The sequence below is a fragment of the Athalia rosae genome, chromosome 3, assembly GCF_917208135.1.
Source record: "Athalia rosae chromosome 3, iyAthRosa1.1, whole genome shotgun sequence".
Classification (NCBI taxonomy): domain Eukaryota; kingdom Metazoa; phylum Arthropoda; class Insecta; order Hymenoptera; family Athaliidae; genus Athalia; species Athalia rosae.
The window spans coordinates 19,565,555-19,579,055 of NC_064028.1; the positions used below are offsets into that span (position 1 = coordinate 19,565,555).

A 13,501-nucleotide genomic window follows, 5' to 3' on the forward strand; every position below is an offset into this window, starting at 1 on the left:
GAAAATTTTATATCTCCGAGAATGTTTCATATGCTACATGTAACACGCCAATATAACTCATTGTCAGTTCATTTGCTCCACTGTAGTAATGATTGTACAATTACAAACATGAGAACTTTGGTGCAGAGTTATGGAATCAAAGATTATCTGAAAATGTCGGTACGTACCATGTGATGCACCTAACTTGAAGTACTAATCATCGCATGCATGCTGGGGCATTTAGTAGCTATCTTGGTTCTCAAAAATAAAAGTTGAAATGAAATTACGACTTTAACTCTCGAAACATGCCAACTAGGAATCAAACCGTTTTCTAATCACAAGTCAAGTTACATATCTGTTCAATATGAAAAGCCATCTCTATCCTGATGACTAATAAGCTTTTTAGGAAACCCACAAATAATGCTGAAAAAGGAAAAGTCCAAAACTAATACTTCAATCAAGAGTAATACGTAGTACACTTTGACAGATTCTCTGCAAGACTCAATTGTAGCATAGACTTTTGTTTGTAAGTTATTTCCATCTATAGTAATAAGCGCAGTTCCACTACCGAGGTTGAGAAGTAGATCCTTGATGGATCACGGGAAGAAAATATGACTTTCTATACACCAGCTACTAGGTTGTTGCTTGTAACAAAGCACCGCAGATTCGAATAGTGGACTCTCATAGAAAAACGGTACTGATGCTTACGAAATAGAATTTATTACACTATCTTTAGGGATAACTTGCTATGTACACAAATAATTCTGTACAAAATTTTCGGAAAATGAATTGGTAAATTCTTCTAGGGTAAATATGTTAACAGATAGTCAGAAATATATACACTAGAATCTGATTTTGTCTGTTACCAATATTGAAACCACGATAGACTTGGTACTGATCACCATCTGCCCCACCTTCGAATCTCCTATAAAACTTTCACTTTCAATATTTATTTAACAATTGTTCTTATTGTTAGCCCATGGCCAGAGCATATGATTTTAATTATTATAAACATTCCTATCCGTATCAATGTTATTATTATCGTAATCACTACCGATAACTATAACTATTATCACCATCACCATCACCATCATCATCACATCATCATCATAATCATAATCATCGTCGTTGTCGTCGTCATCGTCATCGTCGTCGTCGTTGTCGTCCATTGTTGCCAGCGTTCTCATCACGCTGTTAACAGAAAGTACCTATCTAAACAGTATATTGGACAGAACTAAACTATCTAATATAAGCTTATCAGGTTGGTAATGGACGCCATAAATTTTTGTACCTTCGAAATTGTCGAGGCTCTCCATAGAACATAAAAATCGGCGTTCAAAATGGGCTATAAACTGACAAGTGATACAAAAATGGTTGCCTAGCCTCATCCAAACCAATGTGCTTTGGACTTTATACAACTCAATGAATATGACGCATCTGGACGAGATTTACCAATGTACAAATCTTCACCTATCTCAAGCGTCATCATTCCAGTTCAGCTATTTCAAGCGAGTTCGATATAACCAATTGCAATATGCAATATTCATTGCAATGGACCTATTGCGATGAAGAAATTGCAAGTGATATTAATCTGGCATGGCAGACTTTTCAGAAAGTTGAATGAGTTCAGTTCCAAAGGTTTGTGGAAAATATTAGCCATCCAACGGAGGTCCGAGGTAAACCATCGAAACCTCGGTATTTCCATATACAGCAGAAACTGATGGGTACAATTTCTTATCGGGTAATCCTGTGTATCAATTTCAATGCAATCAAAAAAGCGTAAGGGTATAATGGTTTTTGTAAATGTACCAAAGTGCAAATACCTCTAAAAGCGACCCCTAAAAATTCAAAGTTCTTCTCAAAGGACAATGTGTTGTCATCGCAATCCAGTATTACCCTTATCCTCTCGCCGACCTGAAATCAGTCCCTGTTGAATTGCGAAAGTTGTTTGCACTCTTTTCCACCATTCATCTGGTAATAAAATTGTGCAGAGCTCGGCACGGACAAAGACTGGCTTGTTCAACTGACTTGATACTTGGGGGCATTGTTGAGGAGTGGATAATTTCCTTGCATATCCCCATTGTGCAACAAATGATTGTCGACTAGATTCCATCCCCAGGATTGTTCATCAGATCCGAGTAAGGCGACGTACCCCTGGCAGAGCAAGGATGCTTCTTTTGTTGCTATGCCTACAACAGCCACAGTGCCCAAGGGTCCTTCCCAAATCACCTCCCAAGCATGACGACCGTGACAAAATCCAATTTTACTTCTAGAGGCATCTGTACTTTGAGCTACTGGATTTCTGTAAACATGAAGTCATTCAACAACATTTATGCTAAAGAAATTCAGATCAAACATCAATAATGTTTCCATGAATGAGAAGATGATAAGCACGAGTCGTAACGGATGAGATGAATTGGAATAATTTATATGTTTCATACCTATGTAAAGTGAATCCGTTGGGCTTTATATAAATATTTCGGGAACAATCGTTGGGGTTCCAAGCGTGGTGAAACGCCCGCAGTTTTGCTTTATAAGTGGGAACAGATGACAGCAAATCTGATTTGAGTGCCTCTTCGGCGAGTTTCCTAATACAATATAACCGCCATACATCGTTATTCTCATCGTTCAAAAATCTATACCAATTCTTACACACCAGTGAACAATTTCTCAGATCGTGCAAATTTAAATAGGAGAATATCACTTCTAATACGTGATCGGGAACTCTAGATGCTATATCGTCCATTTTACCGGTCTCGCACGTGAACGAAGGAACAAAACAGGCGGACGCCACAATCAGTGGTGTATCGGGTGTGTGGCGGCGTTGTGGTCATTAGGACAATTTCGATAACGCGAGAAACGTGTACATCAACAGTCATTACTCAATTTTATAATTCTACACATTTCTACACATTGATTCTACAGAAGACATGATAGTCCGACGTGAAGTGCCCTACCAATGCTAAATGTTGCCAAATCAGTGGTTGCCAACTGAAATTTACAGATATCCACTATCATTTGGCGGCGTGCTTAATTTTATGACAGCTGAATGCCGTGAATGCTGACGGCCCGCTTAAGAATTACTACTTTCACAACAATCGTAGAAAAAACACGGAAGTCATGACAAATGTTGATATAATAGCAGTCACACTAGAGGCTAGTTGTAAGCATAGAATTCAATCGTATAATTTTTTAAACTCTTCCCGCGTTAACTAAAACGCTGTATGTAGACAGTTATGCAGTGGAATTTGCTTCTGAATACGGGGGCACATTCTCGTGTGTTCTCGTCTCGTAATCGTACTGTAATAAGTTCTGGTAGCGATGACGGAACATCTGGTAAACGTCAGAAAAGATTCGTACCTCAAAAATAATTGATAAAATCATTCCACTTATGCAGATTTAATATTTCAAACGAATATGATTTTATTTACATTTGAGCGGAGTACACAGTAGGTGCTATGCAATCATAAAAATAACAATAATGATAATGATAATGATAATAATAATAATAGTACTAGTAGTAATGTAGCAGTATATTTAGTAGTTAGTAATGATAACAATAATGCTAATGTTGATGTAGTAGTAAAGAATGATACATGCGAATGTGTTGAAATATAATTATGGATGAATTGCGTCTTGTATTTTCCCTGATACGCTAAAAGGTAAAGTCTCGTGCTCTGCAAAGCCTAACGGCCTAATGCTAGGTGATATGAATAATGAAGAAAATATGTTTAAAAAAAAAAGAAAAAAAAAAAAGATGACGCACATTGAGTATATTATGTACAATTGTGAGTATTCGACGTGGAGCAGTCATGCGGGGATGTCACGGTCGCATGTCCGTTGCCGTCAACGGACATCTGAATGGCTAATCTGTCCAATAGTAAGACTTAAATCCATACCTCTAACGATTTCCAATCGGATTGGCGCTAATGCTAATGAGATCGGTTGCCAAATGTTCGCGGTAAAATGCAAAGGGTCCTAAAATTGAACTATACATACATGTGACCCTTGATCCTAGGATCACAATGCTGAGACCTCGTGGTCACAATATCCGCACATTCGAATCCAATCTATTTGAATCGATCACGATTCAGTCCTTCGCACTTGAGGTAATCAGCGATACGATGGCACACCTACCAGACATGTTTTTACTGAGAGGATAATGAATCGCTATAAGATTAACGATATCTAAGTTACGTCGACGACAAGAAGAATAAATAAAACGCGAGAACGTTCGCTAGTGCGATGCTAGTGGAAGACAGTAACATAGTTAGGCTGTGCAATTGCGTTTCTCGGGCACGCAACTGAGCCTCATGATTCGGTGTGCAATGACAGCGTGAAATAAGCAGCTCTAGTTTTTCACAATTCAGTTTAGTCAACCATATCTATGGATACGGGAGTCAATTGAAGCAGTAGGCACTCGCTGCGTCGATGATTTTTGATAACTGTAACAGCAACAACAGCAATAACAATAACAACAACAACAACAACAACACCGACAGCAACTAGGGCCTTATGCGTTAAACCATGGCTGAGACATTGGCATTGTGGCTAGTCGGTAAACAATAAGTGATTTTTTGACGTAAACTTCATCGTGAAAGACCAACGCCGGTAATAAATATGAAAAATGGGTAGCGACTAGGTCTGCACACGCGCTTTTCGGCGGTTCCGGTGACATTAGCTGGATAGGTGTCTAATATATGTATAGGTACTCGATCTACTATTAACAGCTAGGTGATCAACGTATGAGGCAGGTGGCGCAGATTCGTTGAGGACCAATGCAGTCATCGTGGCAAAACGCCCCACATTGCCGACATATTACCATGGCGCCCCTCATGTTGCATTCGCACGGCGGCGGAGGATCTCCACCCATAATTACTCCCGGTGCACCGGGTTCGGCACCACCACCGCCTCGCACATCCGATGCTCCTCTTGCCTTCAACGTTACCGCTTGATGAGAACCCTCTCCAGCACTCGCGGGTCTTCCTCTGACGAGATGTAGCCCTACCCCCATGCTGGCTATCTGAGGTGGTAGCGGAGGCGCCGAAGATGCGCGAGGTGCGCCATCGCCGACCCCGGTTCTTTGCACCAGGATGTACTGCCCAAGGCCGTTCGCTCCGTTCTGAGTTATCTGACACACTCCACCATTTTCTGTAACCTGTGAATTTGGCGGAGAAAATATAATCAGTTAGTATGAAATGGTAGCCACTTTCTTGCTCGTTTGCTAACTATCCTATCTACCTCTGATGGTATAGCCTGACGCGTTGTAGCAAAGACATGCCTCAGCATCACTGCCTGGCCTTTGTTTGGAGTTTGCTTAATGTGTTGCACAACCTGCTGCGTCTTTTGGGATTTGACACCGGTCAAGGAACGACCTCCTGGCTTGGCAGTGGTGAAGGCACCGTCTGCCCGGGCAAGTAGACTAGGCGGTGGTTTCAAATGCGCTTTAAGCTGATCCCTGTTTGGCGAGCTTTGTATGACCTGCAACGAGAAGGTGACGAAATTACAGCGAGATACCACATAGATCCAACAATTATTCATGCGGTAGTTAAGGGGGTATTGGAGATGCCTCGAAAATGCGGAAATTTATTCAAAAATTCCGGGAAACGAATACTAGTTTTCCAAAAGCTTTGTTCGAATCGGTAGCGTCGTGTCTACGAAAGAACGAATCGCGTTCTCGAAGCGGTCAGCGCATCTTCAACAGATCTTCAAACTTACCGCCTGGCAAATCTGATAGCTTCGCTCTAAATTCACGGCCCCCGGTGGTTCTTTCGTGGAGCTCCTCGATCTACCGCCACCTTGTTCTTTGTTACCGCTGCGCGAGCCCCTTTGGCCTCCCTGGCCTGTCGAACGCGCGGCCCTGGTCGCAACCGTCAAGGGCGACGGATACTGTTGGTGAACAGTGGCGCTAACGATCTGTCGAGGTTGCGCGCCGATCGACGGGGACGCCTGCTGCCTCTGCTGCTGTTGCTGCAAGACAATAGGAGTTTGCCCACGTCCCTGGTGCTGGGAGGGTACGCATACTGAGACAGGAGCGTGAGTCTGCACCCTCGAGTGTGGTAGGCTGCTGCCTGCTGCATTTGGTTGCCCGACTATATTGCCTGACGATACTTGTACGATGCATTCTTCATGGCTCGAAACAATGCCATGCTGAGGAGACGCGTTGCATTGTTGGTTCTGAATCTTCAATGAAACAGCAGTGGGGTTCGCCGTGGTCTGAGCACCGGTTTGCCCCGTGTGAAAGTTTGTCTGGACAAATCTGATCGATTGCAACTGAGGGAAGGCGATTACCGGTGGGCTGTCCGATTGGATGTTATTCAATAAATGTGAGGTTACAGGGGTACCGACCGTCAGGGTGTCTGATTCATACGAGTTGCCTTGATCAACCGGAACTTGCAAGCAGCTTATTGTCTTGTTGGCATCCGTTTTTATACCCTTGTCACTTTGTTGCAGTCCAACGCTCTCGACCTCGGTAGACGTCGTAGAGTCGTTGCATTCGTCTTGTGTCGTTACGGTTATATTCGCAGCAACGGATCCGTCCAGAGCCGCAGCTACCAACGGCCAAGGTACCTGGAGCTCCTCGTGTGTCTGCAATCGGGGGAAAACTGATAAGTTAACCGATCGAGGCGATTGCATATGCCTTTGGAAATACCATTGCCAAACAATTTCAGCACACGCGGGAATCCTAGTCATCGTCTCCGCCCCCGGATGAATAGCAAAATTGTATTTCCTTCGAAAACATTGGCAACCCATTGGATGGGGGTATAGAACAAATTTTTTTCTCGCCTTACACTTGGTACCACTACGTTGTTTATGGTAGGATCCACACTCCAACTGCACTCGAGCATCTCTGAGCGAATCTCTCGCGACTCAAGGACATAGTTGTTCGCGTCGATAAATGCATCCTCCTCGTTCCCAGTGGTAATCTCGCACGAGTCCGAGTTCACAGGTCTTTGTTCAGGTTCTCCGGAATTTTGATTCTCCACCACAACTGCGCTCGAACTAATTTCCATACTCTCTAGAATTGGGTAGATATTCTCTGGACAGCCGGAAATCTCTTCGTATACTTCCCTCATTTCTCCACGCACCTGTGGGCCAAAAAAGATGATCGATTACGAACTATCCTACTTTATTTTATGACCGGCACATCCTGAACTCTAGGTTGAATATTTAGATATTAACAGAAAAATAGTTCACACATTGAATTCCATGGTATATTACCTCTAATTCGTGTATGCGACGTAACGTTTCACTGTCTATTTCCATTTCCTCAGGAATTTGTGGTTCGCCGACCGCAGTTGCAGTTGCCTCCGATTTTTCAGCTTCAGGTTGATTATTGCTTGCAGGGTGCTCGTCAGTTATGGATGCTGGCATAGGGGCATCGAAATTTTCTGTCGTTGAAGCGGTTTCTTCTTTGCATCGCTTGGAATTATGTTTCTCCAAAAGGGGAGAAACTACTTCATGGGATATACCCACTATCAGTTCCTCGGTACTTTCAATTGTCGCGTCGCTGACTGCGATAGCTGCAGTGGCAACTACTTGCGGCGGCAGCTCATCTAGTATTAGATCTGATGGTTGTGTACTATTGTTGTCAGCAACAATGGTAGATGATGAGCATGCTGATGACGAAGATGAAGTCGAAGATAATGATAAGGATGATGATGATATCCCTTCTAAGGGTGGGTCTGGCTCCGGATGAGAGTCCAACTTTACAATTAGGTTGGGTGATTTTAATTTTTCGTTTCCTAAAACTTGTTTGTCACGGTCCACATGCAACGCAGCCTCTTCCTCTTCACATCTTTGAGCTGAATCTGGCTGCACTGTTTGGGCTGGCGCTCTTTGGTCAGGCGTGAGTCTATGTGACTTGGGGACATGACTCTCCCCATCTCTCTTTCCTTCTAGAGCGGTTGAATCAGAATTGGAATCTGTTGGTGTTTGTTCTTGACCAGATTCCAAACGTAGACGCAAGCTGGAACGCGTTACAGCTCCAGCTGATCTGGGCTCAGTGGTGCAGTGAGGCCCTATAATTATTCGGATATACGTGATAACAGGGGATACAGTTTTCATGAATTTGATTAACTTACTATCAATCAAGCATAACTAACCCGATATTAATTTAGGCTCCCTTTTTTCCCCCCAGATTGGCTCAAAATGCTTAAGCTTCCATGGGTCAAGTTTATTCTTATCACGTTCAGCCTCCATCTTGAGTCTCTGCTGATTTTCTGGCGTGAATTCACCCTCAGCAAGACGTTTTCTCCATTCAAGACAAGCACGTGCAAAGAATTCGTTGTTTAAACCAGATGTTGCGGCATCCTATGAAAATGATAATTGGTGCCAAGATTAGAAATGTAAGGGAGATTTGAGTCAAGTTTTGACAAATGATCACCACTACATATTGACTTGAAAAGTGAAAGGTCTTATTTTCGGGCTGTATTTATTTCAACGACACCAACCTGTCTGTCAACGGCAGGCAATAACTGAGCAAGCTTCCTTTGATAAAGGGGGGGAAGGCCTTGAAAGGTATGCCGATTGAGTAAAGCCCGGAGACTGGTGTTTGCTAAAATGCTTGCTGGCGATTCCAGATCTACTAATCCGGCTTCTAGTTGAGCTGCAGCTGACAATCGTTTCGTAGATCTCCTACGACCAGACTTTAGACTAAAGCCAGGTAAACTGGCCAAGACTTCTCGCATTGTGGCAGCGGGTTCCTCATCTAGAGTTGGAGAAAATAAAATTCACTTATTTCGAAAAGCGGTAACATTTCAATCGAGCATTTACCAGTATCTGCCTAGCTAGAGTAAGAATGTTCAAGATTTTGAGAAAAATTACTGCGTGCCCACTTTTGTCTTGTAACACGTGTTCCACAATCCTTGATCTTACACATTGCTTACAAGAAGTGGTGACAAAACTGTTTCGCACAACTATAAAAAATCTACAAAACATTACAGTTTGGTAATAGAACTATTAAACCTAATATTCCATACAGAACAAGGTTCTTGTACACATGAAGTGCGGAAAAATAGCTCAAGAACGAGTGAGTTGAGTTATTTTCTCATTTATCTTATTACATTCATATTTTACACAAGCGATGACAGTGATTGCACCTACTTGCTAAGGGTCGTTGAATGTTGCCAATTTCATGAGGTGGGTCGTCAGGGGGTGGGGGTGGTAACGGTTTAACAACTATCCTCGGTAAGGTACGTGAGTTTCCTGCAGCTATTGTGGTATTTTTTCTTCGTCTCTTGGCCTGCTGGCGTAGCGCATGTTTGATCACCTTCTTACTGTGAACCATACTCGAGTAGCCCGAGCAGCCTGGGCTGACCTCTCCACCTCCTTCGCACTTACTGCCCTCTAAATCCATTTCCATTATCATAAAAGTACAATGGTTGTCTCTACCTCATTGCTGTTGCAAATTATGCAACTCACTGGAGAAAATTAAAAAATGGTATACTGATGAAAGTGGTTATCGTTACAACATGGTTTTGTCACATTCCTTATCGTTGTAACATGCAATCACCATTGAATGTCAAAGAACGTACAAAAAATAAGAACATTTTTTCAAACCGACTGTCGACCGACCGCTGACAAGTAGGTTAAATTTCTCGGCAGATTTTGCCAAGAAACTTCGGATGATCCTTGATTGTACCTCACCAACGCACTGGAATTACTCAAACAGATGGTTTTATTTTATTCGAACGCGATATACCGAGAAAAATTCTAACGACGTTTCACTGCCTTCGGCCATATTGTATTTACATACTCGCCGTCTAGTTTCGCCCATGAGTTTCGCCAATGATACGCACCCATGTACGCACCGAAACATCACCAACGAATAGCTCTGAATTCGTTGACATCACTGTAAAGCACGGCTGCCCCAGAGCACTTTGTGCAAAGTGATCAAGGAGGGCACTACTTCGAAGTATATTTGCAGCGTTTGCAGTACGAGACAAGGTGGTAACTTGACGAATCGAAATGTTAACAAACAAATATCAAATATATCTGCGTAGTTTACCATCTCATAGAGTACCATCTTCGGTCATTCGCTCAATCCCTGTCCAACGACTCGTTGACTCTAGTGTGCGGAAAGCTCGAAAAGCCGTCTAAAACACCGATACGTGCCGATACGTTTTGACTGAAGAAGATACGTACTCCGTCAGTGACCTAAGGACGCGCATTTTTATATCCTCATTGCCTGGAGTTTATTTGTCAATGCTCCATCTTTTTCCATCAAACCCCCCTTAGCTTTTTGGATCTAACATTTTTCCTACAAATCTGCTGTCCACATAACAAAAAAAATACCCTACTCCGCGTTCACACTCTGGAGCACCCCTCCCGCAGAATCTGGTGGAACAAATCAAGTGCTGTAGTTTCAGCTGCACACAAAGTTCTACACCACTAACCAATCGCTTCATAGTCGTTTTCGCAGTTCATGGTAATCTGTGGGTTCTTGGACCTCAAAACTGTTTGGTATTTGCAAAATTGGAATACGGGATTCCCAAGGGAGCGAAGATTGGAGGAATAATATCGCTAATTCATCAATACTGAGATGTTCAATTCCGTGCTGCTGCTTCTCTGCTCGGTGGCGATACTGGTTTCAGGTAATAACTGCAAGTGTTTTATTGTCATCCAAAATAATTCTATTGTCTGACAGAGATATTCTGATTCGGTCATTCCAGTGGCTGCATATAATCCGGGCCTCTCATTTCGTGACATTGCATTTACTGTTTTATGTGACAGCTCATGGTAGGGGCTATTCATGACTACGCATCAATGACTATCATACATTCGTCCACATACGGTGCATACATATATGTATACATCATACATACGTTGAACATAATATGACACATACATACCACAGATTACACTCAGTCGCGCATATTCTGCTTGATAATCAAATTCATGTATGTACGTACTCGCATATCTCTATCTACTACGTTGGTCTGTAGATATCCAGACACGGCATATCTACTTGTAATACACGATCCTCTCATTGTTTGTTATAGATGATAATTACACTGTGTTAACCCATGTTTTTCAGTACGTTAAATATAATGAAAAGTTTGTCTCCAACTTTTTTTTCAGGCATTAAGGAGGAAAATCCTAAATCAATCGTTACTGCAAAAAACAACTTCACTGCTATAGAAAATGATAGTCTCACTGGAGCACTTGGAACTACCCCATCGCTTCCAATTTCTACAGAATCTCAACCATCAACTTCTAAATCGGCGCCAACGACGACCACAACAACATCAAGTCCCCCAACATCGATAAAACCACCATCTCCACCAACACCAGTGCCGCCTCCAGAAACAAAAAAATGGATAGTTAATGGGACCACAGACACTTGCATTATAGTTCAAATGGCTCTCCAATTCAATGTATCATACATCACGAAAGAAAACCAAGTAGGCAATCGCTATATTACCAATTTCATTGAATCAAATATCCCATGCACATGTATTGCATTGCAAAACTGCTAAATGCAGACGCAAGTCTAAGAGTTCCTGATTGAATGCGAACCTAATTTCATTCAAGATTTTTGTCGCGTTTGTGATAGAGCAGAATAATAAGCCTTACAATTATGTTTCAATCAGACGTTGAACAAGGTAATGGATCTACCTGCCAATTCTTCTGTTAACGGTGCGTGCGGTTCTCCAACGGATATGGAACAAAATATTACTCTGTCGTGGCACTCGGATAGCGCAAAAAACTTGCCCAATAATCTAACGCTCCATTTTGTCAAGAACATCACTAAACATCAGTTTACTCTTCACCTTTTGGAAGTATCTTTTGCACACGAAGAATTCCCTGACATCACGAGCAGTGAGTATTTTGCATTATAGCACAACAATTTTTTCATATTTTTAAGTTTTCGAGAATCCAAAGTGAGTGCATGACTATTGATTGAAAAATCTTAAAACAAGGAAAAAGAAACTAAGTTAGTTCGATTATTTTCATAATATTCGTTCTCTGATTTACAGATTTAACAACGCTTGTACACAAAAGCGATCAGTTTACAACTGGACTCAACAACTCGTATCGTTGCCTAAAGATCCAAGCTTTGAACCTGACAAGTTCAGATAACCAAACTTACGGCCAAATCAAAGTATCGGATCTCCAATTCCAAGCTTTTCACCTCGACCATACTATCAGTTTTGGCTATGGTAATCCAAATAAAAATGTACAAGTGACTTAGTAGTTTCATATACTCATGTCAGTAATGCAATCTATTTACAGCTGAAGACTGTGCCTTTGACACACCTGACATTGTCCCCATCGCAGTAGGATGTGCTCTGGCGGTTTTAGTGATTGTGATATTAGCTGCATACCTAGTGGGACGTAGGCGAAGCCAAGCTAAGGGTTATCGCAGCATGTAATCTCGCAGGGATCGCTTTCCTGTCTATAAAACAACAATGATGCTATTACCGTCGTTGTAAATAATCTTATTATCACTACTACTATTATTATTGTTGTTACCATCATCATTATTATTACTGCTACTGCTTCTGCTACTATCATTATCATTATTGTCATATCTTAAACTCGATCATCAGTCTTCGATGCCATTGAGTTCTAGTACTTACAGATTACTGATATATTGCACTTATCGATTACAAACATATGTTACCTTCGCAATATTTTCTCCATGTAAGTCTCCATTGGTGAGTAGTTCATTGTAGATGAGACACTTTTCTGACCTTTCTTACGTTATATGCATACAGAAGTGCGTATCTAGATTCCACAGTGAGCGCTCGAAATAAGAGTTTTGAAATAAAAGTTATACAAAGCTATATTGGGGTGAAGATTTTGTCTAACAATTTAATGAACTGAAAATTGATGAATTTCTGACGCGAAACAACCTTGTATTGGAGCATGTTAAGGCACCATTGAATTAGGGATGAATACGATGTTTCATGTGAAGACTGATAACGGACAAAATTGTAACGTAATTTAGATGTGATAAAAACAAGTTGGTGGTTATTATAAAATGTATATAGTATAGTTGAAAAGATTCACCATTTACTTATTTTTTAAATTCAAGGAATATAAAGCTCAGCCAATCGGAAACTTGGATACGTGTCAATAAAAATTACAAGATATTACACTTGTTTCAACCATTTTCAATGTCATTGCCCCGCTAACGTTTCCCAAGTTCCTGCCGATCACGTAATAACAGGCCTTTTTCTATAATGAAGCACGACGAAATCAATCTTAGGTGACTGTACAGACCTGTTAAACTCATCTTTGCTGTAAGCTGATCGTTGGTAACGTACGTACGTACTACATGTGTATAGGTATAATGGTATTTATTAGCGCCATAAGGTTAACCAAATCTGAAACGATTAAGGCGGTATCTATAGGCCACTGGACACTTGTCATTTGATGTTTAATTTTTCATTCAGACGAATCCTTCGTTCGGGGACTGGAACAAGATGTATACACATGTAATCATTGGATCTATACCGTATCAGTCGAGACTATACTGCCACGGGGGACTATTCCCAAGTGAGCAGTCGTCGCT

At 41.6% G+C, this 13,501-nt stretch overlaps 3 protein-coding genes and 1 long non-coding RNA gene across 6 annotated transcripts; 1 reads left to right on the forward strand and 3 right to left on the reverse strand.

The window, feature by feature from the left end:
* Nucleotides 1-677: 677 nt before the first annotated feature.
* Nucleotides 678-3,208, reverse strand: LOC105689878 (F-box/SPRY domain-containing protein 1). The gene is made up of 4 exons (XM_012407240.3): nt 2,421-3,208; nt 2,008-2,281; nt 1,803-1,893; nt 678-1,726 (listed from the first exon to the last, which is right to left on the reverse strand). The coding sequence occupies exons 1-4, from the start codon at nt 2,723-2,725 to the stop codon at nt 1,632-1,634; spliced, it is 765 nt and encodes a 254-aa protein (XP_012262663.1). The 5' UTR covers nt 2,726-3,208; the 3' UTR covers nt 678-1,631.
* A 169-nt stretch (nt 3,209-3,377) lies between these two features.
* On the reverse strand, nt 3,378-9,859 carry LOC105689874 (polycomb protein Asx). 3 transcript variants are annotated; one of them, XM_012407232.3, is made up of 9 exons: nt 9,516-9,859; nt 9,085-9,401; nt 8,433-8,689; nt 8,085-8,292; nt 7,201-8,000; nt 6,771-7,067; nt 5,698-6,567; nt 5,221-5,460; nt 3,378-5,137 (listed from the first exon to the last, which is right to left on the reverse strand). In XM_012407232.3, exons 2-9 carry the CDS (start codon nt 9,347-9,349, stop codon nt 4,718-4,720), a joined length of 3,357 nt encoding a protein of 1,118 aa, XP_012262655.2. In that variant the 5' UTR covers nt 9,350-9,401; nt 9,516-9,859; the 3' UTR covers nt 3,378-4,717. The 3 variants fall into 3 exon arrangements, with proteins under 3 accessions (XP_012262655.2, XP_048508531.1, XP_048508530.1); XM_048652574.1 differs by having other exon boundaries at nt 5,698-6,252; nt 6,328-6,567; nt 9,085-9,859; XM_048652573.1 differs by having other exon boundaries at nt 9,085-9,859.
* Nucleotides 9,860-10,058: 199 nt separating this feature from the next.
* Nucleotides 10,059-13,082, forward strand: LOC105689875 (lysosome-associated membrane glycoprotein 1). Its single transcript, XM_012407235.3, has 5 exons — nt 10,059-10,574; nt 11,062-11,384; nt 11,574-11,802; nt 11,961-12,143; nt 12,217-13,082. The coding sequence occupies exons 1-5, from the start codon at nt 10,523-10,525 to the stop codon at nt 12,354-12,356; spliced, it is 927 nt and encodes a 308-aa protein (XP_012262658.2). The 5' UTR covers nt 10,059-10,522; the 3' UTR covers nt 12,357-13,082.
* Nucleotides 12,878-13,397, reverse strand: LOC125500282. Its single transcript, XR_007277575.1, has 2 exons — nt 13,258-13,397; nt 12,878-13,164 (listed from the first exon to the last, which is right to left on the reverse strand). It is a non-coding gene; the product is annotated as an uncharacterized LOC125500282 (long non-coding RNA).
* Nucleotides 13,398-13,501: the final 104 nt, after the last annotated feature.